General features: G+C 40.7%; 1 protein-coding gene across 1 annotated transcript in view; it reads left to right on the forward strand.

Moving 5' to 3' along the window:
• The first annotated feature begins 16,123 nt into the window (after positions 1-16,123).
• Positions 16,124-27,540, forward strand: part of LOC119906981 (growth factor receptor-bound protein 10-like) — a 48,465-nt gene continuing 37,048 nt past the window's right edge. Inside the window, exons 1-2 of the mRNA XM_038724485.1 lie at positions 16,124-16,406; positions 19,123-19,209. Coding sequence (XP_038580413.1) covers positions 19,159-19,209 — 51 coding nt within the window. The 5' untranslated portion in view covers positions 16,124-16,406; positions 19,123-19,158. The remainder of the gene's footprint in view (positions 16,407-19,122; positions 19,210-27,540) is intronic.

Below are 27,540 nucleotides of genomic sequence, written 5' to 3' on the forward strand. Positions count from 1 at the left end.
TGCTCGCATCAGCCACTATTCTGCTTTTAATGTGAGGACACCGGGTCAGATGTAGCTCTGTGTGCGCTCCCGAGCCTCTTTCTGACTACAGCGACAACACCGCAGCTAACGACATGCAGTCCACTAAAACCATAAAACGACCAGCTGCCAGCACAACACAGACACCGGCAGAAACTCCACGTAAAGGTTAAAAACAACAAGAAAGGTTTGCATATGTGTTGAAGCCCATCAGACCAAACAATATTCAGATGATGTCAAATAAAAACACAGTTAACATCAGAAAGGCTGGAGAAACACAGAGAGAGTCACGTTAGCTTGCCGGCTAATGCTAAGCAGTTGCTAACGTTATCCGGTGCAAACAAAACAGCGACAACAACACAGAGGAAGAGCCAGCCACTAACCTTACAGTAATGTTACTTACTGCGGACTACCTGTTATAAAGTGTGACAACAATCTCATTATAATATTCAGTCCAGCTCACTTCCCATTTCTGTATCATGCCGATATGCGGCTCACTACGCTGTATGAAAGGTACGGAGCCGCATTTGATCTGCCTCTGAGCAGGGAACGTTGAAGTAACAGAGCAGTTGAACATGTTTGGAGAAAAGCCACAGCCGGCATGCCGGTGTTTCTGCATTTATTGTAGGATCTCTGTATGATTATGCTCGCTCATGAGTTCAAGCGAGCACGCGTACGAGCACACGCCTGGTTGCAATCTTAAAACCGCACCGCTAGAGGCAGCTGAAAACTCCATAATGGCCCCTTAAATAACATTTTCTCCAAAACTGCACCAGGTTACAGAATACTGTATATTTTACATTACCCTATTTCTAGTAGAATATTTCTTATCTCACCATTTAAATTCATCTTAATTCTCTTCTCTTATTTTAATGTGTACTGACAAACTACTTTCATCTTCCTTACTTGCTTTTCAGCCACACACAAGCACACCCCTACACCTGTCTCTCTCCGCTCTGTTCTGCAGTTTTATGAAGTCACTCAAAAAAACACAACTCACATTTTCACACCAGCAGGTGAGCTGACTGTGGAGGAGGCTTGTTGTCAATGATGTTCCCTCAGTGTTTCCCACAGAATTTTAAGAGACTATGATGGGAGAACCTCGGACCCTCTTGGGGGGTCCCGGGGGCCTGCACCCCCGGTAGAAAATTTTGTACATTTAAAGTTAAATGCATTAATTTGGTGCAAAATTAAGAGGCTATCTATGAATAACTTTAAACTCTTGTAAACAATGTTGTGCTCTAGTAATCTATTTGATCATAAACCCATTGTATAGCTATGAATGGTGATGAAACAGCAACAGAAGTCAACAAATGTATTTAACGTTTTTCCAGCAACCCTAAATCAAAGAATAGAAAATAGAATAAGTAATTTTCCTAACATTTTATTGTTGTTGTTGTTTTTACTTTTAATGGACAAATGTAATATGTTTTATACTTTCTGTGAATATGATATAATCCAATTAATATTAATTCCATACTGTATAGACACCTTATTTTGAAAACCGGACGTGCTAAATTCATCAAGTCCGACCCAGTTTGATAAATTATATTGTATGCGGTTCTCTATCACGTAACATAAAGACTTCACAGCCTCTCTTCAGGTAGGACTCTCATACTGCAACACTTGTCTTTGTAAAGAGAGAAACTGGCAGGAGTCACTAACCTGCCTGTCAGCTCGAGCTGGTCCGTTGTAGTTACCATAAAGGCTTTAATACGTGTGTACTCTAAATTTATGTGCAGCTAGCTTAATCGCCTTCTCATAAACGAGTGACAGAAACAGACTGTTAACGTTACTGTAGTTACCTCAAAAGAAAGGTGGTTGTCTCAAGTCAGATGCCAAAGTGTCTGAGCGTGCAAGTTTACAGCAGTGCAGAGCAGCTCCCACAAAACATAACGTTAGAGGTCTGAAACGTTATTTTGAGGTGTAAAAATATTTTCGGTTCATTTTAAGACTATGGCGGAGCAAATTAGTGGCGGGCTGCCATGGTCTCGTTAATTAATGGGAAACACTGCTTATCAAAACAATCGAAACCAACATGGTACAGAATGACATCGCCAAAGGTGTGTTCACTGTTGCTTAACCTGGTCCATGCTTGTAAAATACACCCCCGTGTCTGCATATTCTAATCAGATACCAAATAGCTTTGGTGACCGTTAATATACCTGGACGGTCCACCTAAGTAAAGTCTGTGCTTATTTTGACCTTACAGGTATTACAAATTGCGAGTGTTGTGTCTACTTTACTCACGGTGAAGAACTTCCACTCCGATTACATATTTTTGTGTGTGTGTGACAATAGTCAGTTACTGTCTGAAGGACGACCAGGAAGCAGGACCCAAAGGGTTACCAGTTTAGGAGACCAACAACAAAGGTGGAGTCCCTCAGGAGGCCAGCGGCAAAGGCTGAACATCTCTGGAGGCCGGCAATGAAGGCAGATCCCTCTGGAAACCGGTGGAGAAGGCAGAACTGGAGACTGGCAACAGGGCAGCACGACTGGAAGCTGGTGACAACTAGGAGACAGGTGGGAGAGCAGGTGGAGTCAGGGAAACAGGAGGCTGCTGAAGTACAGGAACAGGTAACTGCTGCAGCTCAGATTCATGAGATAACTGCAGCTCTAAAACAGAACTGCAGTACTCGCTCAGAGGATTGCTGCAGCGCAGGAACCAAAGTCATTAGCAACTCAGGAGCAGCAAACTGTTCAGGAGGAACGAGAGGTTACTGCAGCTCTGCTGGGACAGAAGATTGCTGCAGCTTAGCTGGGACAAGTATTTGCCAGGCTGCCAACTGGGGACCATGAACTGATTTCAGCCAGGCAGCTGACTGGGAACAGTTAGGATTGGTGGTAATTCAGTGGAACAGGGCATCGGGGTCTTATAGGCACTGGCTGGCAGTGACCAGAAAAGTCCAGCGCTGGACAGCTCAGTTTCTGACGTATGTGTGTGTGTGACACAGCTCAGTCTCTGTGGATCTCTGCACCACGAGGCAGCAGCAAAGAGGAGTTGGACAGTGGTGTGGATCAGGAGCTGTGGTAGCGGAGACAATGAGGAGCTGCGCAGCAGTGACTCTATGGTGCTGGGCAGAGGAGAAGGAAGACAATGTGAGAGCCACACTTCCTTCTAGAGGGCTTCCCAGAAGGTGGCTCCAGGGCAGGATCAGGCAAGAAACTGGCTGGTTTTAAGCAAGCTGACTGGTCATCTGTCTCTAGAGTGGGGTCTAGTTAAAATGAGACCAGAAAGCTGGATGACAGGGAGTCTGTAGATTGTCAAGCACCCCGCTTTCTTGATGGGGCTGTCTTATATGCTGCTGGGTTCCACAAAAAGGAGACTCATGGGAATCATGGAGGTGGGATCAGGTGAAATAGCTTGAAACTTTGAAGTTGCACAACAACTGTAAGAAACACAAAACTTGCAGGGACCAATGCTTCACCCAAAAGTTGGTAGCACTATTGCTAAGTTAGTTTGGGGCCCTGGGAGCTGGCAGGAGGTTAACAGGCCAGAGACAGTCTGGCTGGCTGTTAGTAGTCCAGGAGGTTGGCTCAGGACAGGAAGGCTATAGACTCACAAACCCAAGCCTAATCGACTGGCGTGAAGGTGGTTTGCAAGCAGGCTGGAGTGAAGGCTGGTGGTAAGCAGGGTGGAAGCTAGCTGGCTTGATGCTAGCAGGCCGGAGCACAGACTGATAGCTAGCACACTAGTGACAAGCATGTTTGAGGCTACCTGACTGGATGCTAGTGAATTGAAAGGTAGCTGGGTGCAAAGTCAACTGAGGGCTGGCAGGCTTTGAAGTAGTCAGAGGTGCAGGGGGGTTAAGGATGTCCCCGTGGCCCACTTAGGTATTGAATCCCTCAGCTGAGGCTTTGAAGACACTGTTTTTTGTGCCAGAGACAGGATTGCCTCTCCATGATACTCACTGATCGCCTGTTTCCACATTACTCTCAGGTTGAAAAGGTCCATAATTAAATCATAAAGAGGTAGTGTCTGCTGGGTCCATGATGGTTGGTTCATTGTGTCACATTTAGCCTAGGAAAACAAAGGATTTGGACCCGAACGCAGAACTCCAGGCAGAGCAAATTCAGTTTTATGGAGTTTTGTTACTAATAAAACAAAAAGGGTGAACAATCTTATGTAGAGTGTAAATCAAGTTCAATACACTCCCAAACATACTTCTCTTAAAGTCAAAATATCCACATATCCAAATACTTTTAATATTTGCCACCAGACGTTGGCTTTTGAGAGCCTAACATCTTGTGGAAAATGTTGATTGGCTTTGAAGAACCTTTCTTAAGATGGCCTCACCCAGAGCCCCCAGACTTCATCAAAGTTGTCCAAGCCCATTTTCACCTATTTATTCCAAGTTATTACATACAGAGAAAGGTTCATGAATCTAGTAGGAATTAAATCAGCTATAATCACAATGTGGAGCTCCTCTTTCATCTACGATAACATTTGATTTGTGTATTATAGTATCTTTTACTTTTAAGGCAAACAAAATATTATCATAATCTTTAAACATGCACATGTTGCACTAGAAGACACATGCTCTTTGAAAGTGGTGTTTACACTTTTTGTATTAACCACTCTGTCAGGTGTCACAGAAAAGTCTCTATTGTGTAGAAATAAAGTATTTTGTAGCTGTGTACTTTTCCAGAGGTCGGGTTTGAGGCTTGGTGGCACTGACGTACCAGGCTGCCAGAGTGAAAAGAATGTTCTGTTATTAGTAGAAAAGCTCCTGTTATGTGGATTAATCTACAGCTTTGACTTTGATCTCCTGACTCACTCTAAGCGACTTTGGAGGGGAGTTGGGGCCAGTGCACATTTCTCTCTCTCACACACACACACACACACACACACACACACACACACAGAATGTACATGCTGCAAATAATGTCCAGTCACATAATCTAGGTTGAAAACTTAATTAAGTCTTTCAAAACAAGTCAAAATAATCAGTTCAATTTCACAGTGTTTAGTTAATTAAATCAATCAAAAAAATAAAGATGTTGAATAATCTCCTGAGGTTTCCTGATACTTACACTTCTTTGTCTAAAATGCCTCCAAAAAATTTAACTATTTTGAAAGCCAATACAATTCCTTACCTAATTAGCAGAGATGTTTTTTTGTTGAATCCTGAGTTTGGGGAAAAAAGTGCACACATTGAATGTCGATTTACCATAAATTAAGCAATTAAAATGTTCTTGTCTGCATGTGTGTAGTTTCAAGGCTTATTACGGAATAAAAAAAACAACAAGCAAAGAAAATGTCTGAATCATACACTGTAAAAATTATCAAGGTGGTTCAACTTAAAAACTTAAGTTTTATTGCTGCCTTAAAAATGTGAGTACACTCAACATTAAGAAAAGCTTTGTTTCAACTCATATTGTTACATTATACAATTTGTTTAATTAAAGATAATTTATTGTTTGAACTCAATACTGTGAGTTAAAACAACTATATATATTACATTGTCCATTCAAGGAATGCAATGAACATACAATTCTACACTCTTTCAACTCACATTTTTAAGATAAGACTAAATATAAGACAGTTAACCTGCTGCCTTGAAAATGCAAGTTAACTCAACTTGTTTCAACTCATAAATTCAAGTTCATAAAGTTGATATAACTACAGTGTTGTAGTTGTCTCAACGTTGTTTGTTTTTTTAGTTAAATTTTATAACTTCAACTTCATACTTTGAGTTATCTAACTGATAGTTTCAAGTTAAAACAACTTAACCAAATTAATACTACTTTCCATCTCAAGTTAAGGGATTTAAATTCCAAATTTGTTTCAGTTTACATGTATGAAGAGCCTTGCAGACAGACCACGACAACAGCACCGCTGCGCTATTATCTTGCGACACGGCAGAGCGGTTTGTTGGTGTATCGCACCACTTGAGCTCCCGTGCGCACTGCAGTCAAAGTTCAAAATAGCAGCACCTCCTTTCTAAAAGGGCCTTTTTCAGGAACCCTTTCCATCAGTGGCACTAGTCTTGTTTACCACAGAAGTGTCTATATTTTGATTGGAATTTGAATACATGACTTGTCTGCAGGGCGGCACGGTGGTGCAGCAAGAAGGTTGTGGGTTCAAACCCCGTTTGCCCTGGCCTTTCTGTGTGGAGTTTGCATGTTCTCCCTGTGTCTGCGTGGGATTGGTGATCCTAAATTGTCCTTAGGTGTGAGCGTGAGTGGTTTTTTTTCTATGTGTGGCCCTGCGATGGATTGAAAACCTGTCCAGGGTGTACCCCGCCTTTCGCCCGATGTCAGCTGGGATTGGCTCCAGCCCCCCGCGACCCTGTCTGCAGATAAGCGGTTGATGGATGGATGGAATTATCTGCAGTGCATAATTAGTAGGGATGAGCAAATACACCACCATCTGTATCTGTTTTTCTGTACCTTCCATACTCACTTAATCTAGAAGTGGGCGGGGCTAATTGGAAGTTATTTAAGCCTGAAATTGGTATCAGAAGTTGCTATAGTTATTAGAGAACTATTTACAGAACAGCCTCAGAATTGAGCTTCAGAGCAATGTTTTTGATCACAATAGTAATTGATTGTTTTAAAAAAGGTTCCTATATTTATATTTATAGTTTATAACAAAACAGATATTGACACATTTTACTCTGATGATACTCCTGGTAATAATTAGTTGATTATGTATATGTTTCTCTCAAACTCAAAAGACACAGCACCTAGGCAATTTTTTTTCTCTTGCTCCCCTCCCTGCACTCTCACCTTTTTTTCAGCTTATAATTCAACACAATTAGTCAATGCAAGTTTAACTTTCTAAAACTCATACGTTTGAGTTCAAAATCCAAAACTTGTCAGAGCTATTTGAGTTAAAAAGAAGAAGCAAGTTGACATAACTAAACGGGTCTATGATTTTTTTTAGTGTAATACAGTGTTCCAAGCTCTTAATAAGATTTTAGTTTGTAACGTAGATGCCTAATTATATCCAAATTCCATGTGAAGGCAAAAGACATAAAATTATTTTGTTACTGATTTAGATTTAATGATTACTAAGGTATTAAAGGATTAAGGATGCTTAAAAATATAACAACCACTGTGACCGTAGTTTTAAACCAACAGTAAAGTCCAGAGGACTCAATGAACACAGAATACAATATCTCTTTCCGAACAACTTGAAAAGGAAGCTGTGAATGTCAGTAGCAGATAAAATTTATCAAGTATACACAGATTAGAAAAATATTGTATTTGTTTTAGCATATATCATACATAACTATTGTATACACTGAGCAGTCGTCTAATTGATTAAGCCAATGAAGGATTAGATGATGAATGAATTGCCTTTATGATGGAATATGACACAAAACAATTTAATATATCAACAAAGTTTAGATGCAGCTCAATTTCATGTAAAGTCAATAGAAAGATGCAAATGATCATGTAATAATTCACCGGGGGGTCATTAACTGAGGAGAAGAAGCAGTTGAAAATGTTTAACCTTAAGAAAATTTGTGCTTATCCTGGACTACTTCATAATGTGCAGAGACAAAATGAAAAAGGAGGTGAGGTGCTTGCGATCTTACAGCTAACGTAATTTGCTGTTCAGGGTGAATAACGTTCCAGCTCATGTGAATAGTCTACAGCCATTCATGTTAATCCATCCAATTGTTTACAAAGTGGACCAAAGTGGTCGACTGACAGACCACTGCCATTCCTAGAGCCAAAAAAGAACAAATCATTGCTATAACGTTACTCCATGCAGGTCTTTGCTTTCTCATCTACCTCCTTCACTTCTCTGCACCAAACCCAACCTCTGTATGATATTATGTTTGGATCTCTGTATGATATTTCGTTTGGAGAAGTATCAGCATTCCAGCTCAGAGGTGAACATCAATAAAAATAAGTAGGTCCACAACAGCTCTCAGACCACCCAACCACAGACACTCTGTCCACACAGACACACCCACAAACACAGACGCACACAATGAATCACCTACAAAACATGCCGTGAGCGCACACGTTGTACCCTGGAAGAGATGACACACACACACACAATGTCAGGATGACCCAGTTCCATGTGGCTGGACTCAGTTTTGTTTACTCCGCTGAGCTCTCAGAGGTTTCAAAATGGTCACAACACACTGAGTTTGTGACCCAACCGTTTAAGACGATTTTAATTGTCTCACACATGAAAAGACGCATTCAGACAGGGTAGTGCTTTGATGTCAATCTTTAGGCTGCTATGCATCCTATGTAAGCACACTGAACACTGTATTTACAACTGGAGACAATTTAGCCCATGGTGGTGGCGTGAGTAGTGGTGTGTTGTGTGAATGTATCTGAGTTGACCTCCCAAGGTCTTGAGAGACTCAGATTCCACCACATCTGGTATGCTTAACTATTTCCCAACATGGGTCAGTGGAATTTTTATGTAACAACCATGCTTCTCCTGTGTTTTCAAAACACTGTGCATGTCCATTTGCGCGGCTGACCCATTTCAGTGGGAAGCATCAAGCTGTTTCTGTTGTCAATTGCGTAACTCTATTACATTTAACCTTCAAATGCAAACAAACAGAGCAGTGGGACTCACCGGTCATCAGACCAAGCCAGGCCTTACCCTTTAAAGTTTGTTGGCTTTCATATAAGGCGCTGTGCTTTGAAGTAGTGGAGGTTCTCATCTCTTAATAGCTTGTGCTCTGGTTTCTACCAGCACAGTAGGTTTTATGCTGGAATCCATGAGCCATATTCCAAGGTGAGCATTCAATCAGACCTCAGATATTCCTCAAATCTACTCTAATGGATCCTTCAATCAACCATTCAGTTATTTAAAGGGTAAAATCGCCGTGCAGCATGGTCTCAAAACACTTTTCAATTAAAAGAATACATAGGACAAAGATACAGCAATTAAATACAAATTATTAAAGTAAACAATTAAATAAAACAGTCACATCAGTTGAAGAGAGGTTTGAACAAAAACAAATTATAAAACACCCACATTGAAGCATAAGTATTAAAAAGATGATTTAAACATTTCTACCCAGCATGCATATTTAACAAGTAGTGGAAGGCCGGTCCAGAGATAAGGGGTGGGCAAATGATCTGAAACCAACCGATTTTCTGTAAACAGAGGGAATGACCAGGAGACCAGCATCAAGAGGGTGTGTCGGTGTATATGGGATAATTAGTTCAGATAAATGAGGTGGTCCAATTCCATGCAAGGCCTTATAGGTTAAGAGAGAGACATTAAAATCTGCTGGTAGTGAGTGAGGAGCAGCCAGATTCAAGTTAAATGATCAAATCTTTTTGTTTTTATCAAGATCCTATCTGCAGCATTCTGAACGCACTGAATACTTCTTGTGGCGCAACTATCCAGACCAGAGAAAAGGGGCATTAAACAGTCAAGCCTGGAAGATATAAATCCGTGGATTAGCCTTGATATGGAACTGGCATGTCATGCAAGAATCAAACATCACTCTATAATCTACCCAGATTTTAGATTTTGAAAGTGCATACCCATCTTTTTTCTTTTTCCATCTATTTAAAAAAAATGTTTTTAAGTTTCTGATAGACATGCCTCTACATTTCAGGGTTTGGAGAGGTCTTTTGGCTTCACAGATACTGTGTATCATCAGTATAGCAATGTAAATTAACACTGTATTTGCAAATTATGTCACCAGGGGGAAGCATAAACATAGAAAAGAGCATCGGGCCAAGGACCAATCCTTGAGGTACGCCGACATTTTTCTGCTGAGAATTCAGATATTGTATTATTGTAACTCACACGCTGTGTTCTCTTTGATAAATATAAATTAAGTCATAAAATCACCATTCCCTGGATACCAATATACTTCTCCAAGCGGCCAAGAAGTATTCTGTGGTCTAATGGTGCTTTCAGACCAAAAGCGAAGCGAGCGTTTGGGGCGGCGAGTTTACATACAAAGTCAATGCAAAGACACGTAGAGCCACGATTTCCTGTCGGGCGGCACAAAGCGACGCAAAGGGGGCGGGGCCGGCGACTCGAAAGGCAACGCGAAAGAATTCACGTGAGTTGAATATTTTCAACTCAAGCGAAGAAGTCGCATGACGCTGAGTCGCGATAGCCTATTAGTGTTGAGCTTGTCCGTACGTCACCGAGGCTTCAGAGCGTTGTGTGGAGAGGGCCAGGCAGAGCGGGGGATTGAAAATCTGCTGGCCGGCTGAGAGCTGCTGAACTTGGGGGAGAGGAGCAGGGAGCAGCGCTGCAACCACTGGACAAATAAACCCCCGTAGTCGGTCAGATTCTGCTCTGACAACTACGCCGTTTTCTCGCGGGAGGAGCTTGGAGTAAACTGCTTTTATAAAATTAGCTTTTTACTTTAGTTTTTGGGATTTATCTTCACTGGAGCTTCTCAGCAGCTAGGTTCCGTGTACATCCGGTTCCAGTGTTGTTGTTGGCGTCATTAGCTCTGTCAGACTACGACTTCATATTTATATAAAAACCAGACAAAAGTGGACATTGCTGGGAGAAAAGAAAGCGAGGAGGTTGAACTACCTGGTGAGTTCAGAAAACATGTGTCTGTAACTTTATTCCAGCTATCATTGTACTTCACTGTGACCAAGTTAGCATAGCATAGCCCTGATCGACCCAAACTCCATTCAGAAAACAAACATTTTAGAACTTGTTGTCTTGACCTGACAAAGCATGAATTCATATGTTTAACAAATCTGCATCATGTTGTAGTTATTTTGGCATCAGTTTAATCCGTTTATTGCTATTTAATCACAGCAAAATGTTTACTTAGGATTCATACAGTTGTAGTAAAGGCGAGTTGTGTTTATTCACGTTATCGTGTTAAAATCGCCTTCTGTGTATGAACACTTGCAGCGAAAGTACTCACGTGAGGAAAGCGTTGCGAGGCAAAAATTCATGGTTGGTCTGAATGCGGCATAAGGTGTCAAAGGCTGCAGTCAAGTCAAGAAGCAGCAACAGTGATGTTAAGTCAGAGTCAGCAGTAATTATATCATTGACTACTCTGGTCAAGACAGTTTCAGTTGAATGAGGGAATAGATAAATAGACCAGCGACAGTAATTTTGACATAAAAGGAAGATTGGAAATTGGTCAATAGTTGTTCCAGCTTGCCTTCCAGCTAGATAATTTAAATTGCTTTTAAACGAACATAGCTTATTGTAAAAATGCTGAATGACGGGACAGCATCTTGGATATTTTATCTCTACATAGAGCATTATTGAAAGAGATGACGCTGCAGTGAAAAGAAAAATCCAAAGCCTTCTAGCAGAAAACGACAGTATATGGCCTTTAGATAACCAGTTTCTGGCTCAAACCCATGTAAATAATTTAAGATGAAAATTGTTTAGATCTGCACTTTGTTATCTAATCATACTTAAGACAATCCAGTTGACTGCTTCTCCTCTCCCAAACACTCTGTGTGTGTACATGTGGCCAACCGTTTAATGCTGCTGGTAAGAGAGGGTGAACAGGAGCTGGATTTTGCCCATGATTTATCTGAATGAAGTAAAGTGTAAAATACATACTCTTCCCTCTGCAAATACATCTCACAGCTTCCCAGAGGAAAAATCTTTTGCTCAGAATAGTCTTTTCTTTAACTCTTGAGAAAACACTAAGATATCAATAGTATATCTTTTTTAGATCACTCCAATCTGAATTGTTGCTCCTAAAACCCCTTAGGAGAAAAGGATGAGATGAAGAGAGATTGAGGTTTGGAGACGTAGGTAAGACAAATGGATACTGAATTGAGATTACAATAGGATAAATGAAAGTAACAGATGAGATCTCATCATTGGATCTTTTTGAGTTCCTTAATGTCTTGCTTATTGCTCCTAAAAAGCAGTTGGGAGATGTTTGTATCACATTACTGTCTGTGCTTGGAAAACCATGCTGAAGGCCCTGAGCTGGATTTCCTGTTGTTCAAAGGGCAACAACACTGCCCCTGCGCCATCCAGAAGGATTTATTGTCATTAAATAGAATACAATTTTCCTTTACTTAAAAGAGGAGAAATACCATATCCACATTTAAAGTCCTAGAAATTCTACTCAAGTAAAAAGTATATAAGTATTCCATAGTGAATGTACTTAAGTATCAAAAGTAAAAGTGCTTATTCTGTATGACAGATACATGTTGTATCTCAGTTCTTGCGTGCATTCGGTCATTAATTAATTAATCTCTATACATCATGTCAAAGTATTGGGTGTTCCAGTTATGCTGGCTGTGACTACCTTAACAAATTGGAAAGCATGTCATTTGAAAGTGCATTATTTTCAATGTCAAAATTTATTTTATTTTTCTCAGTAACTTGTAACAGATAATTAACAATAAATACATTAAGGATTTGTTTATTAAGGGGAGTAAAAGTACAAACCCCCATAAAAACAAAGTACTTGAGTAAAATAACCCCTAAGTGGGGACACTAAGACAAAACTGAGAAATATCTTGGAGCTTTTTTCTGATCCACATTCTGGAGACTGAAATTACACTTATTTAAGATACTGTAGAGATCTCATCTTTTGATCAGAGTAAGACAGAGATGAGTTTTTGCTCCTGAGGCCAATATGAGAAAACTGAGACATATTTGAGAAGAATCATGAGATCCCAGGAGTCATTGCTGAGTTTTCTTTGAGCTCTTTCTCTGATCTCATGGTCCAAAGTTCAGGAGACTTAAATTAGACTTATTTAAGATCAGTTAGAGATCTCTTGTTTTGATCAGAGTCAGACATGAATGAAATTTTATATGGTTGTTTCTCCTGAGATGAATTTGAGAAGTGGGAGAAAAGGCCTTTGGTCTCACCTTGGTATTAAAAGCAGCTCATTTGTGTCTAGGAGAAAAGAAGGAAACAACTATGAGATCTCATCTTGGATTTTGCTTTCCTATGGGTTCATACAGGATTCAATCTATGTGAAACTTAAATCAAAACTATCAAAACTGATGATCACTCTCTCCATGTAGACTTAAAAGGTAGTTGTACAATAAGGTGGTTCAATGTTTGTATATTCCTCACTGATGGAGATACCATCAGCTATCATTAGCTTGAATTCTGTATAGTTAAAATCACTTGCAATGAATTCTGTTGCTGACCCCCTTTCACTTTGAGAAAAAGAAATGTCCACAGAAAAATCTCAAAGCATTCCTGCAGCACAATTTATGTCTCCACTGTCTATCTGTAAGCTCAGCATGTTCCAAGCACTCTAAATGCAGCCAGAATCGGGCCAAGTACAGAGTGCCATGCTCTTTTCCTCCTTGAAGCTAATGTAGGTTTATCAGTGATGTAAAAATACAAAGTCATCCTCCTGAAAAGTATACAATGTCGTGTTAATATTATCTGGGTCTTGAGAGGGGCAGAAACAAAATGGAGAGTGCCTGGACAAAGAAACACAACTGGAATTCCTGGTAAATTTTGAACAAAGTTAATGTTTCTGTTTTCGTTCCAATTGCTTTCTGTCTGTGATTTGTGGTGGTGGTGATGATGATGATGCACTATCTACCAATGCCATTGTTATCATACATCTGCTCATTTTGTGGATGCGAAACATACATTGGCTGCGTGGGGTCAACAAACATGGACAGCTAAAAAAGTGGCCAAATAGATGTAAAAACAAAACAAAACAAAGCAACACAAACATCACATAGTATATAAGCATAACGTTGTCACCATTATCTCTGCTTACCTGGAGAACATACTCCCAGCAATGGCGAGGGAAGCTGAGGAACTGGAGAACCGGAACCATTAGAATAGCAGTGGATATGATGGAGGTGCAGTGGGTACTAGCTCAATGACTATGGCTACCAGCTTAGCTGAACTTGGAGACAAATCAAATGAAAGTCAACATAGATGTGTACAGAAAGGGCCAGCGGGCAATGAACCACCCCAGAGCTGTCAATATACACAACCCAAAAATCTAATGTATCTAAACATCCATAGTATCTTCTATAATCCACTTCTTCGTTGCAAACCCTCCATGATGTAACACACTGCATTGAAGTGCAAAGGTCTTGGAGATCTTCTGTTCTTAAATGTCTTCTCATCACTGATTCCTTCTCACTTCACTGGACTGGGTTTAGGTTGCTGTCTCCCATTTGCTCCTGTGAGTGAAGACACTCTTTGCTCTCGCTGCGGTAAACACCAGCCTACTGCAAGTGCAGTCTAACCTAAAAAGGCCATCACACACCGATTTAAATGTTCAATAACATATGTAATTTCAGTCAGTACTTTAATGAGTACAAGTGCAGAGAAGTTCTGCCAAGTTCTGTGAGTGTAAACACTCCCATGTGATGTAGTTATGAGTATCTCCTGGTGTTGGTTTTGTAAACAAAGGCCTACGTGGAGGGCTGATTCTGGAAATAGCCTTTGACCTAGTTACAGAGCAAACTTTTTTATGATGAAGCTTCACATACATGTGGCCTTGAACTCATGTATATACAGGCTCAATTTTGATTTTGGCAGGCTTACATGTGTCCAAGCTGTCTGTCAGAGGCAGGAGGATGTCTGGACTGGAGTGTCACAGGTGTGCAGGTGGGAGACTGGAGCGCCCATAAAAACATACACACACACACACACACACAGACAAAGAGAAGTTTCCAGACAGGGGACAGCTGAAAACACTAGGAATGAGGAAGTGCCACAGCAGAACCGTGACACTCCAGTGTGTGGCTATATGTGAGGACAAATAATATGAAATGCACTTAACTGCAGTAATAATCTATACAGCTGTGTCAGAAGGCTAACATGTCCACAGTGAGAATGCTAACGAGCTGATAATGTTTGCCATGCAAGTAATATTTATCACAGTCACCATCTTAGTTTAGTGTGTTAGCATGCTAACACAAATGTTAGCTTACTAATGACGTGATAGTGGCTAGATGGAAGGTCAGTAGAATTCATCCTCTGGGGACCATGAGTGGTATCCAATTTGATGATGAGAGAGAGGAGGAACGCACACCGATGTTGGAGAGAGGTGCTTACCACAATGAAAGTGTGTAGAGTAAGAAAGGTCTAAAGGCTGTAATGTCTGACAAAACGGTAAATTATTTGGCAAATTATTAAAGTTCTTTTTTGCATCATGGCTATGATGTCGCTGGCTGAACACTGACACTTGGGGGCTATTATTTGATCTGATTCCAGGATTTTGTTACACTTGCAATATGCTGTGTACACCCATTCTACTTTTAGGCCAATAAATGAATAGGCTATTAAACATGGTTTAGACATCCATGTTTGGAAATAAAATTCATAGAGCATTTTATTCGAACAGTTCAAAGTTAATAAAATGTTTATTAAAAATTATTATTGTGGGGAAGGAGGGGCTTGTGACCCCGGTATTTCTGAAATCCTGGATACATCCATGTTTGTGGACCCAATATATATATATATATATATATATATATATATGTACCAATTGTAAATGTAGGCTACTTAATTTGTGTTTATGGTGCTTGGTGCTCAGTAGTAGGTTTAGAGTAAAGCCAATGCTTGTTTTTGTTTATAGTGCTAAATACTTTAGCCCTCCTCATAGTTTTAAAAATCCCTTATCATACTTAATTTTTTAACTCCCATGGCATGGCTGTTCCATGCCTATAAGAACCTTAGTGTGGCTGTTTCTTTAGTCTGCAGGTGCAAATGTGTGATGAGACTTGACATAAAGGACATATGCTGCGGGAGACAGTGCAGGTACACACTGTGCACCTCAGTCTGACACCAGATGGATGGATGACACTAATGAATGTATCACTTTAGCTCACGGAGAGGAGGCCTCCCTCCCTCTACTTAAGGGGTTAAAGTCAGGTCTTGCACTCACTGCAAAAAATGTCAACCCCCACAGTTATTTTTTGTCTTAAAAATGTGAAAATTCTTCAAAGGAAATGAACAACTTCAACCTTAGAAAGTCAGTAAAAACTATTTTGGGATACATTATTTCTTTCTTGCGTGTTTAGCTAAACATTAGATTTGTAAACTGACCACCGGGTTTATTTTTTGCAGTGTGCTACTGTGAACAAGGCGGGGCGGGGAGAGGAGGTTTCCTTCAGAGAGTGAGAGAGACTGTGTGTATGTGTGTGTCTGCGTGTATGTGTGTGTATGTGTGTATGTGTGTGTATGTGTGTGTCTGCGGGGGGGGGGGGGGGGTGCAAGCGAGAAGAGTCAGCTGGTTGGAAAGTGCAGGTTGAGATCAGCGCAAGTGTGTGCGTGTTTGTGTTGGATGTGTGCGAGTGTGAGTGTGCGTTTACGTGTGTGTACGTGTACAAGGAGAGCACGTCGGGGGAACAAGGTGAAGACAATAGACCAGCGGGCAGAGTTTTTGGGGGGAAGCAGTTTGTGTAGAGATCCAGACGAGGACAGTCGAAGCGCGCCGGGTGCTGCTCCGTCGTGCGCCCTGGACACGATACTTGAGCTGCGTCCTGCACTTTGATTACCGTAAGCACTTAGGTTATTTGTTTGGAAAACTCCCTATGGAACGCATTTGGTTTAACTCTGTGTCAAACATGCTTCCTATAGAAGCGTATTGCTCATGCACATGGATGCAGAGGAGGGTAGACGCTTTTCAGCTTACTTTACCAGCGCCTTTATTGGCAGAAATAAGACTTTACTGACATTAGTAGGCTAGCTGTTACATGAGATAGAAAGTAACTGTACTTATCTTAAAGTGTGTTAATCTACTGTAGGTGGTATAGTTAATGGAGAAACTGGCATTTAAATGATCCAGAGCGTGCCTCTCTGGAAGAAAATATGTTGTTATCATTATGAACATCATCAGCTGGAGCACAAATGTAGTTTCTAAAACTACATCACTGCATGGTTATTTAAAACATGAATTGACATAACTCCTCCTCAACACACCAGTCAGTCTAGATGCCCCATCAGTGTCAATAAGCCATTGCAGCGACTGTTTCACTGTAGCTGTACTTTGGTTTCTTCCTCTAATTGCTACTTTGTAGGGGAGTTATCAGAATCCACAGCACATACAGGAACGGCTGCATACAGGAGGATAAGCTGGCTGTGTGTGTGTGTGTGTGTGTGTGTGTGTGTGTGTGTGTGTGTGTGTGTGTGTGTGTGCGCGCACGTTGATGATCTGTCATAAAGCTCCGTTAGCTTTGACTTAATGTGGGGTAATCTCTGCATGCTGCTAAACTTCCTTCTTCCTTTTTTCCTTCCTGTTCTATTTGGATCTGTAACATTAAGACCTTTAAGAGGCCCTGAATGGCATTTTGTCTTTAATGAGATATACATGAAAATACAGCCATGATCACTTGATCATGAAAACCTGCTGCTAAAATGTACTCAATGTCAGCATCTGAATTAGGAAAGATGTTTGAGTGTGACCTGCTACATCCACACACACAGACTCATGTGTGGCATTATTAAGTTGCTCCAAGCCCCATTTCATTCTCTAGATCTCCCCGTATAAGCAGTAAAGCTGAATTACTTCCTTTCTCTGCAGGAGGAACCACAAATGTCAGCAAATGTCAAGCAGTTGAAACTTTGGCTTTGCTTTCAGGCCTATTAGCCACACATACAAACCGCCCCGCTTGCCCTTTTGGCCAGCAGTTTGATTGGTGTGAACACACACATAAGCCTATGCAAGAACGTGTGAGATTTAAAACCGTTCATGTAAAATGAAATTGTTTTTAAAAAGTGTGCAATTACCAGCAGTGGAAAGGCTGTCTTTTTGATGTGTGTGCGACTGTGCACTCAGATTCTCAGTCAGCAGAGCGACCTAAAGATAGCAGAGCCCCAGTGGAAACAGTAATTAGTGGGGTGAAAAGAGAGGGAGAAGAGAGGAGGAGGAGGAGGAGGAGGAGGAGGAGAGAGATATATTGTTTGAACCATCTGATATCTGTTATATAATGACCTGTACAATGGAGACATGCTGGGAGAGAAAGTGAAGAGAACCCAGCAGAGTCAAAGAGTGAGAGGAGCTATTTAGTGAGAGAGATGCAGAGGTGTGTGTGTGTAGATTCTGTTTGCCAAACCTTTGTAGGAAGCAGTATCGGTTGCAGCACTTCCCTGAAATTTGTATGTGGGCTGCAGAAATATCCAACTTAACAAGTAATTTCTTGCTTTGTGGAGCATTCATATTTTTCTTGAATTGACAGAAAAGCCCAGTTTATGAGCAGGAAATCTCCAAAATGTTATTGCAGCTTTCCATGAAATTGGGTGGGCATATAGGAGTTGTTAAAGGGAACAGTTGATTAGATTTTGATGGTGATCTGGGATTTCCACCAACAGGCGAGGATAGGCATTTCTAGCCAAAACAATAAAACAAATGGAGATAGAAATCTGATTCCAAAACGACATTATGCAGGCCAAAGGAACCCATTTATCCTCATATTTTAGTGGTTGGAATGATTTTTGGGGTGTAACTTCAAGTTGGATCATTTTTTAAAGACTCTTGAAGACATCTTGCATAAAAATCTCCCTCTTTACATCAATGCAGCAAAATAAATGGTTTCAGTATTTTTTATGTTCAAAGCAACATCCTGTAAGACTCAGTGCTGAACAGCTTGAAATGGAAATGTATTGCAGTGTGTGTATCCTCTTTAAAAACACACATAGGCACAACTTCCCCCTGCTTACTCACAGCAGATAATGCTGCACAATGCAGTGGAAATAGCCGACTCCTATTTCAAGTTCCTTCAGAAAGGCTTTCCCCCTCTTCCCCCCTTTTGCCTTCCACATCAGTCGGCAGGTGGTGAGTGGTCATGTGTTGCTTGCTTGGAGAGGGTTTCTTATTTAGTCTTAAGCCCCAGGCTTTGTTTGGGAACTGACTTGTGTGTATGCGTGTGTGTGTGGTACACAATGGCTATGTTTACAATGGATTTGGTGTGCACATGTTCATCCATGCATGCACATTCATTTGCACATGCAGGCTTTGTTTTCTCTTAAGCAGAGAGAGGGGTGTCGGGTTTTTGTCTTTAGGCACACCAAATAGATACCGGTTTTACAAAGTTGTTGCATGTTGTTTTAGCACTCACCTGGGATGGTAAGTCCATTTTGTTAATTCACTCACTTTGTGAGTTACCGCTCTTTTCTCTTTTTTTCCTCATTCAGTTCATTTTGTGCTTTTAGTGATGGGTGGTTTCTTTCCTGTTTGTCATTCAGTCTGTATTCTGTGTCCTTCCTTTATATGCAGGGTGCTGGTGAGACCAGAGGCTACTGACGAAACACCATGGCCTTAGCGGGATGCCCCGACTACTTCTTACATCACTCAAACTACCAGGTAAATATTTTCTGTGTTGCATGTATGCTTTCTTGTCAGTGGTGGATAGAAGCACATAATCAAGAACATGTTATAGTAATTTTACACTAAAGTTTTCATGAAACAGAAAAGCTAATGCAGGACATTTAACTTTTAACTTGGATCCTTTTTCATCAGTTGCTTTTCCAATATTGTAAATAAAAAAAAGTGTGCGAGCGGGACTCAATAATGACCAATATTATTAAGACAAAATTGACATGAAACTCGGTTGTGGGGCAAAGTTTGCTGATTTCCTGTGTAATTAGAAAGCTAAGTTTGGCTTAGTCGATAGCTAACCGCCCGTGTACTTGCTACATTGACCTCCGTTCTCATGATGTAGCCTTTTTCCCTCATCTCAACAATGCAGTTGGTGAGTAAAATAATATAATGTATAGAAACAATGGCAATGTCTAAAAAAATAAGAACTAGGTTGTGGAACAATTTGAAAAACCCCTGACATATTATCAACTTATAAAGTTGTAATGGTGAACGTGTTTACAAATAAATAAATATGTATTCACACATAGCTAAATTAGCATTTCTTTGGAAGTTTTTTATTTAGTTTCTTGGCCACCAGAGGAGTCCAATATTCTCTCTCCTTTAGCCCTGTTGTGTCTGTGGTGCTAAATGCTCGCCTGTGTTTACAAGCTAGACAGCAATTTTCATCATTTGGTGCTGGACTGGCGAAGAGGCAAAAACGCTTTAAAGAGTTGAGGGGAACTACAGAGTTGCATTGTTCATATTACACCTCTCTGTGTGTATCAACATGTGTGGCTCTGTGAGTCTACTTGCTTTACAGTGACAACAACTCTCAGCCTAATTAGGTGAAATATGGGGTCTCTGCAACACAACAGACCCAATTCCACTGTCCAACTCCTGCAGAATGAGCCCTTTGTTTCTCAGCTCAGATTTTCTCCTCTCCAACCCTCCAGTAACCTAAAGAATTTGGCCGAAGAGCATCATGGAGGTCTATAAATAGAGTGCTAAACAAACAACAATAACAAGCTGTAGGCTTTGTTGTGTGACAGGCCTGAAAGCAAAGGATTAATGGTATGACGTCTTACTTGGACCGATGGGACGATGGAGGTGACGTAGCCTCAGCTGTTTTATTCCTCTTAGTGGAGGTACAAAAATGCAGCTAACCCATACCGTGGGACTGCTGAGCCCCTGTTGAGTTGACGTGAAGTTGGATTGGTTCACGTTAGCTTCCAGAAAAGGGGTTTTGCACCAGTAAGACTGCAGTGAATAGTGAATTGAATCCCCATAGAAAACAACATTCCTCCACCCTGCATCGAGCGGAGAAAATACAGAGTTTGATAGTTAGAGGGAGAGAAGTGGGTTACAACATTGCTGTGTGTGTATGTGTGTGTGTGTGTGTGTGTGTGTGTTATGTAAAGCTTGCCAGTTGACGTGACACAGCATGGCACATAGACACCTCATGGAGTCTTTCTGTAGGCAGTGACTGTAGGTTTAGTGTGTATAGATAAAGCGCAAATGAGCCCTTTTCTGCATAATTACATAACGCTATACATAATGGCGGGCATGTTTGGGGAATCTGGGCAGCATTCCAGGCCTGTTTCCTAAGTGTGTGTGTGTGTGTGTGCACATCTGTCTGTCTTAGTGAGAACTTTGGATCTGTGCCAGAGATGTCTCAGAGAAAGCAGGCAGCAACTCTTGCTTTCTTTGCCCTTCTGTCTGCTTATGTATCTGTGTGTATTTTATTAGTGTGCAGACACGTGAACTGCAGAGCACTAAGAAACCACAGTCCGCGTACTCAAAGCTCAGCTGAGTTATGACTTTAACCGGTCAGAAGAACATAATGAATGAAGCATTTAACAGATCTACTCCCTCAAACGTCAGTATTTGTCCTGACAGTCCTGAACATGGACAACAGTTCTTTCTTTCTTTATGTTCCGTAAGGTCTGAGGTCAGCAGCTGTATGCTACACAGTTTACACGGCAGCAATGGGCATGCTCAGTCTTGTACTTGTGCTTTCGAGGAGGTGTAGCGAAGAGAAAGTATGTTGAAATGCCTGGATGTCAATGTTGTGAGCTATGGAGTGAAAGTTTGCTCATGTTGAAGAGCTGTCAAGAGTAGTCATACCATGGACAAGAAAAACCCAAGTAACTGATTGAAGCTCCAGGCGTAAGATTTTCTGTAAATGCTCTGCTGACTAGCAAGAACTCTGACATTAGTACAAAAAAATTATCTTTAAAAAATATTAACTCACTCAAACCCAGGAAAACAATAGGACATGGCTCTTGCTGACACTTGTTTTTGAAGCAGATGCATTGTGGAAATCACCACGACTCTAGGACAGAGAATCTAAGCTGTCGCGAATCTAATCTAAGCAACATCGACACAACATCATTCAAAGCCAGCACCCTTTAACAAGATCTCTTCGCACTCCCCCCAACAACCTCTTTACAATGTTCATTAAACTGTAAATGTTTTCTAAAGATGTCATTTGAAAGGGACTGTTCAAAGGTGGTTTTAGCACAGACCGTAGTTAATTCACCAGAATATTCCATCCTAATGGTATGTTTAATAAGGATCTCTGCCAAACATATAAAAGCACCCCATTTGTTTCCCAGTAGTGTTGGGTTTGGGTGATCTCACATGGAAACTGAAGTTTTGTAAACCATCATATAAATGAGTTTGTCCCCTACCTATAATTCTATGTCAAAAGCAATACTCAGAATCTTGTGTCATGTAGAACTTTTAGCCATGCTAGCGGGATTGCTCTATCGATATTGGTTGGTAGGGCCACCACTTTGTAAGCTTTGTAGCTTATAAGTTTTTTTTATTTTTTTAAACTGCTTCTTTTTTGATACAGATCAGAAAAATGGCACCTAGTTTTGAACTTTTTTCTCTTTTGAAAGGCTTGAAGACCCTTATCTTTACAACAACAATGGAAGATGTATTATTGATATCAAGAATGTTGATTTATACAGTATCTCACAAAAATGAGTACACCCCTCAAATTTTTGTAAATATTTGATTATATCTTTTCATGTGACCACATTGAAAAATGACACTTTGCTACAATTTACAGTAGTGAGTGCACAGCTTGTACAACAGTGTAAATTTGCTGTCCCCTCAAAATAACACATCACACAGCCATTAATGTCTTAAACCACTGGAAACAAAATTGAGTATGGCTGGACAATAAAGTTACAATAATTATCGCAATAAAAACATTTTCAATAAAAATATAACAAATGTTCAATAAATATTCAATAAATGTTTGATTTTATTCACTTGAATCATACACTAATTAGGAATTAATTTTTTTTATTAAGATTTTAATTTTTTTGAGGAAAAAGGCTTTTACTTAATTTTACTCACGCATATTTGTTGACACAAATTTTATCATAATTGTTCTACCTCAGATTTGTGAAGTGTTGACTATAAAGAAGAGTTTAAAACCACAATAACCATCAGTTTTCTTCAACTTTCACTCAGGAGCAAAAATCAGTCTTTAAACTTGAAAGAAATAAAGATTTGATATTTATCATGATAATTATCGACAAGATATGAAGATATGATATATATAAAAGATATGATATATACAAGACATTTTTATCGTGATAACATTTTTGCACAGATCATCTAGCCCTAGAACACCCCTAAGTGAAAATGAGTTAGGGTTAGTGTGTCAATATATGTATTATTATATATGTATTTTGTGGCCACCATTATTTTCCAGCACTGCCTTAACCCTCTTGGGCATGGAGTTCACCAGAGCTTCACAGGTTGCCACTGGAATCCTCTTCTACTCCTCCATGACGGAGTTGGTAGATGTTAGAGACCTTGCGCTCCTCCACCTTCTGTTTGAGGATGCCCTACAGATGCTCAATAGGGTTTAGGTCTAGAGACATGCTTGGCCAGTCCATCACCTTTACCCTCAGCTTCTTTAGCAAGGCAGTGGTCGTCTTAGAGGTGTGTTTGGAGTCGTCAGAATCCTGCCCTGCGGCCCAGTCTCCAAAGGGAAGGGGATCATGCTCTGCTTCAGTATGTCACAGTACATGTTGGCATTCATGGTTCCCTCAGTGAACTGTAGCTCTCCAGTGCCAGCAGAACTCACATAGCCCCAGACCATGACACTCCCACCACCATGCTTGACTGTAGGAAAGACACACGTCTTTGTGCTCCTCACCTGGTTGCCGCCACACACGCTTGACACCATCTGAACCAAATAAGTTTATCTTGGTCTCATCAGACCACAATGCTGGGAGCACTCATAATTTCCCAAAGACAACCTCTGGATAGGACGCTGAGCAAGTGCACTCAACTTCTTTGGTCGACCATGGCGAGGCCTGTTCTGAGTTGAACCTGTCACTTGGCCACCGTGCTGCAGCTCAGTTTCAGAATCTTGGCAATGTTCTTGTATCTTAGGTCATCTTTATGTAGAGCAATAGGGATGGGGATTGTTAATTTTTATTGATATTGATACCCTTATTGAGACTGCTTAACAATCTGATTCTTTATCGATACCACTATCGATACTTTACTATTATTTAGTGATGGTTATTTGGTAAGACCAGACCCAACGGGCATGCGGTTGGCCTGCACGGTATGAGGAAAATATTCAATGTGCGGTAACATTGTTATATATTGAGATGACATATCACTTGCAATTAAATAAACATATTGAAGTGTACATATTAACTGCCTGGTTGTTTTTTAATTTAATATTTTAAATACAGCTAAATGTTGTTTCTAGAGCAGCAGCAACATTAATGTTTACAACAGCAAAGTAACTCAATAACTTCTGACATCACAAGTAGTGAGTGAGGTTTAGAAAGAATTACATCAGTATGTATCAGTCCTCCTCCACTCTCGCTGGCTGCAGGTAACTTTACCAGGTCGAAGGAGGACGGGTGAGGGGCCCACAGTAGCATCCATTACTCGTTGAGAAGAGTATAAGTACAATATGTGCTTTCATGTCATAGTCTCCAAAAGTTTCCAATAACACGAGAAAAAGTTGCTAGACTTGTCACTGGTTGCTTTTTGAAAAGAGAGGGATCTGAAAACTCGTCAGGAGGAGCGGCTGGTTTGAGTTTTTAAGACTACAGACCAGTCTGTGCTACAGACAGACAGCTTTCTATCTAGCTTGTTTGTAACATTTGGCTAATGCCAAGTTAGCTTTAGCTGTGCTTCTATAAAACATACAGGATGAGATACTGAGGACAGAGCAGTTTAAAATGAACCCTTTCTACATGTTTAACATTACCTTACAGACATGTGTATTGATGAAGTATTGTCTTTTTACTTGCGAAGGTTTTATTGCACGTACTTACAGTAATGAGGGTAGCTGTCATCAACTAACGTTACAGTAGTTTGGAGCTAACTTCACCCTCACCGTAACGTTATTCCACCGCGATGGCGCAGCCTCTCACTCTGCTGCCGCTGTGTGTGTGTGTGTGTGTGTGTGTGTGTGTGTGTGTGTGTAGGAGCCGACAGAGAGCAGGCAGAGACTGCAGCCTGATGATTTTCTTATCCATTGCGTTTCAAATTAAATCACATTTGACGCTCGAGACATAACGTTACATCATAGCCCGCAAGTCTCGTAGCAGTATCAATAAGCTCAAACCTTATTGATTTTTGGGTTTTGAGAAATTTTGGAACCAGGTCTCGATCCCCATCAATATAGAGCAACAATTCTTTTTTTCAGATCCTCAGAGTTTTTTGCCATGAGGTGCCATGTTGAACTTCCAGTGACCAGTATGAGTGTGAGAGCGCTAACACCAAATTTAACACACCTGCTCCCCATTCACACCTGAGACCTTGTAACACTAACAAGTCCCATGACATCCGGAATGGAAATTGGCTAATTGGGCCCAAATTTGGAAATTTCTCACTTAGGGGTGTACTCACTTTTGTTGCCAGCAGTTTAGACATTAATGGCTGTCTGATGTGTTATTTTGAGGGGACAACAAATTTACACTGTTATACAAGCTGTACACTCACTACTTTACATTGTGGCAAAGTGTCATTTCTTCAGTGTTGTCACATGAAATGATATAATCAATATTTACACAAATGTGAGGGGTATACTCACTTTTGTGAGACATTGTAACTATTGGCTCTACTTAGTAGAGTTATCTTTATTCTCAGGTTGTGTGTCTCTTGATATAAACTAACAACGTAAGAGACTGGTAAGGGCCATTCTTGCAGTTCAAACTGCAATAGCTAAGGGAGATGGATGTTTCGATTACACGCTGAATGATAAAAATCCCTTCAGCACTGTGGTAGTATCAATGTCTAAAGTCAAGTAAACTGTCTTTCTTGCAAATTTGACTGCATAGGTTTCAAGGAGTGTAACATCAGTAGGCCATATGCTGTAGGTGGGTGATTTCAACGTATTCACCAGGGAAACATATATTGAATATTTGACCTAGGGGAAAACATGGCTGAGAACGTAAAATCCTTTGAAAGGTGTCCTTAATGTGTCACATTTAATAGCATATTGAGCTGGGAACATATACGCTCTCCCTAGTTGACTATTGAGGTATCATCAGTGCACTCTCTTCAGTCTATAGAGTCAGAGACAGTGCATTATTGGGAGTTCACAGTGAGGTTTTTATGGGGAGTGTAGCTGTTAAAGCTGACTCTCTTACTGCACGAGTGTTGCTGAGGGAAGGGGATTTTCCCTGGGTTTACTTGTAGCTATATAACACTGATATCTGTTACTAGAACTATGACACTGTCCTGCCTCCAACTTCACACACGGTGTACAGTTTTACACTTTTATGTCCAGGTAAAGGCAACCCAAACCAGTGCTGATGGTGCTGAAAGAAGAATGACAGACACACAGGTCGTAATGTTTAAGAAAAACAAAAGTTAACCGTTTAAACTCTTGATTTTGTCCTTAAGTTTCTTCAAATTTGAAAACACATACATATCCCCTACCAGCACAGCTAAAGCTCACTAATTAAAATGTTAAATCTCGTTTGTTTAATTGTACAAAAACCGAAGTTTAAATATGTCAATTAGCCGTTTTAAGGGGGTTTATGTGCTGGCTTATTTCTCAGCTCTGAGCAGTTGCCACGCAACCAGTGAAGACTCCAGAAAGTTACTGCTCGTCAGCCAAGAAATAATTTTTAAATACGTGTTTTACATTACGGGACAGATTAAACAAATGAGAGTATAAATAACTGGCTGCTGGCTGTGGCCTTATGTTTAATGGACAGGTATGAGAGTGGACTTTGATCTTCTCATCTAAGACTGTGTCAACTTATGAACATTAGCAGAACAACAGAAGGAGCTTTAATGCTCAGTCTATGTCTCCACAGGATGTGCTTAGGCACAGTATTGAGTGTAGGTTGTCTGTCTTGTGCCAGCGCTCAGACCCACTACATAATCAGAATATTCAGACATTTTTGTGTGTTTAAAGGCCAAGTAAAATGCGAGCCATCACTCGGCCTGTGTAGACCGGTGATTTGTTCAAAATAGAAGCGTATCTGTTCCATCAGGCAGTGCATAAGACAGAAAACACAGCCCAAATGCCTCCTGGGTAGACACCATGTAACTCTCTGCCAGAAAGCAAATACATATATTTCCTATTGGATTGGATTTAAAATTATATTTTCTAGGTCATGCAACATCAGTCTGTAAAGCTGGACCTAGCAGTGGATGCGACAGAGTAATGAGAGAGTTTAGTTGTCTCTCTAGCTAGTCAGTTCTAGCTGAAGCCTGCGGACTTTCTCTGTCAGCCCGCAGGCCCTGCAGCCAAGTTGCCTTCCTTGGAAAGCTTTTGGCTGCTGCTTCTCAGAGCTATAAATCTTACTCTCGGCATTTATGGATGTTTTCGAAGCACCGAGGGGAGCTGCGAGTGTGCATGCATGTGCGTGCATACATGCACAACAGGACCCCTGGCCATGAGCGGTTCCTGGAAGCAATGCTTCCGCGTTCTTCTTTTTCCTGGAAAAGGGAAGATTGAAAATTTGTTTGGCTTTTTTCCCCTCCCTTTCTCCTCTGCAGCCTTGTTGCCTCGAGGCTGCTTCAGATTAGACAATGTGTGAGGAACTTGGCAGCGTGTGCGACTGTGCGTGCATCTCCAGACGTGTGAGATTGTATAAGTGTGCCTGAGCTGTTATGTTGTTGCTCTAAAAATGATTGATCTGTTTTTTTTAAACACACAAATCAGTACCTGATGCGAGTTTTTGCATGTGAGAGTTTGGAGAAAGAGAGACAGAGAGAGAGAGCCAAAGAGCAGTGGGTCATAAAGTCACAGGGTCAAAGTGTCTCTGAACTTGAGCCTTGATGTTCCTCGAGAGAAGAGGCATGAACCCAAAGTTTGTCTCACCC

The sequence above is a fragment of the Micropterus salmoides genome, unplaced genomic scaffold, assembly GCF_014851395.1.
Source record: "Micropterus salmoides isolate LMB-PRFRI ecotype aquatic unplaced genomic scaffold, ASM1485139v1 Ms_hic_scaffold_17, whole genome shotgun sequence".
In the NCBI taxonomy this organism is placed as follows: domain Eukaryota; kingdom Metazoa; phylum Chordata; class Actinopteri; order Centrarchiformes; family Centrarchidae; genus Micropterus; species Micropterus salmoides.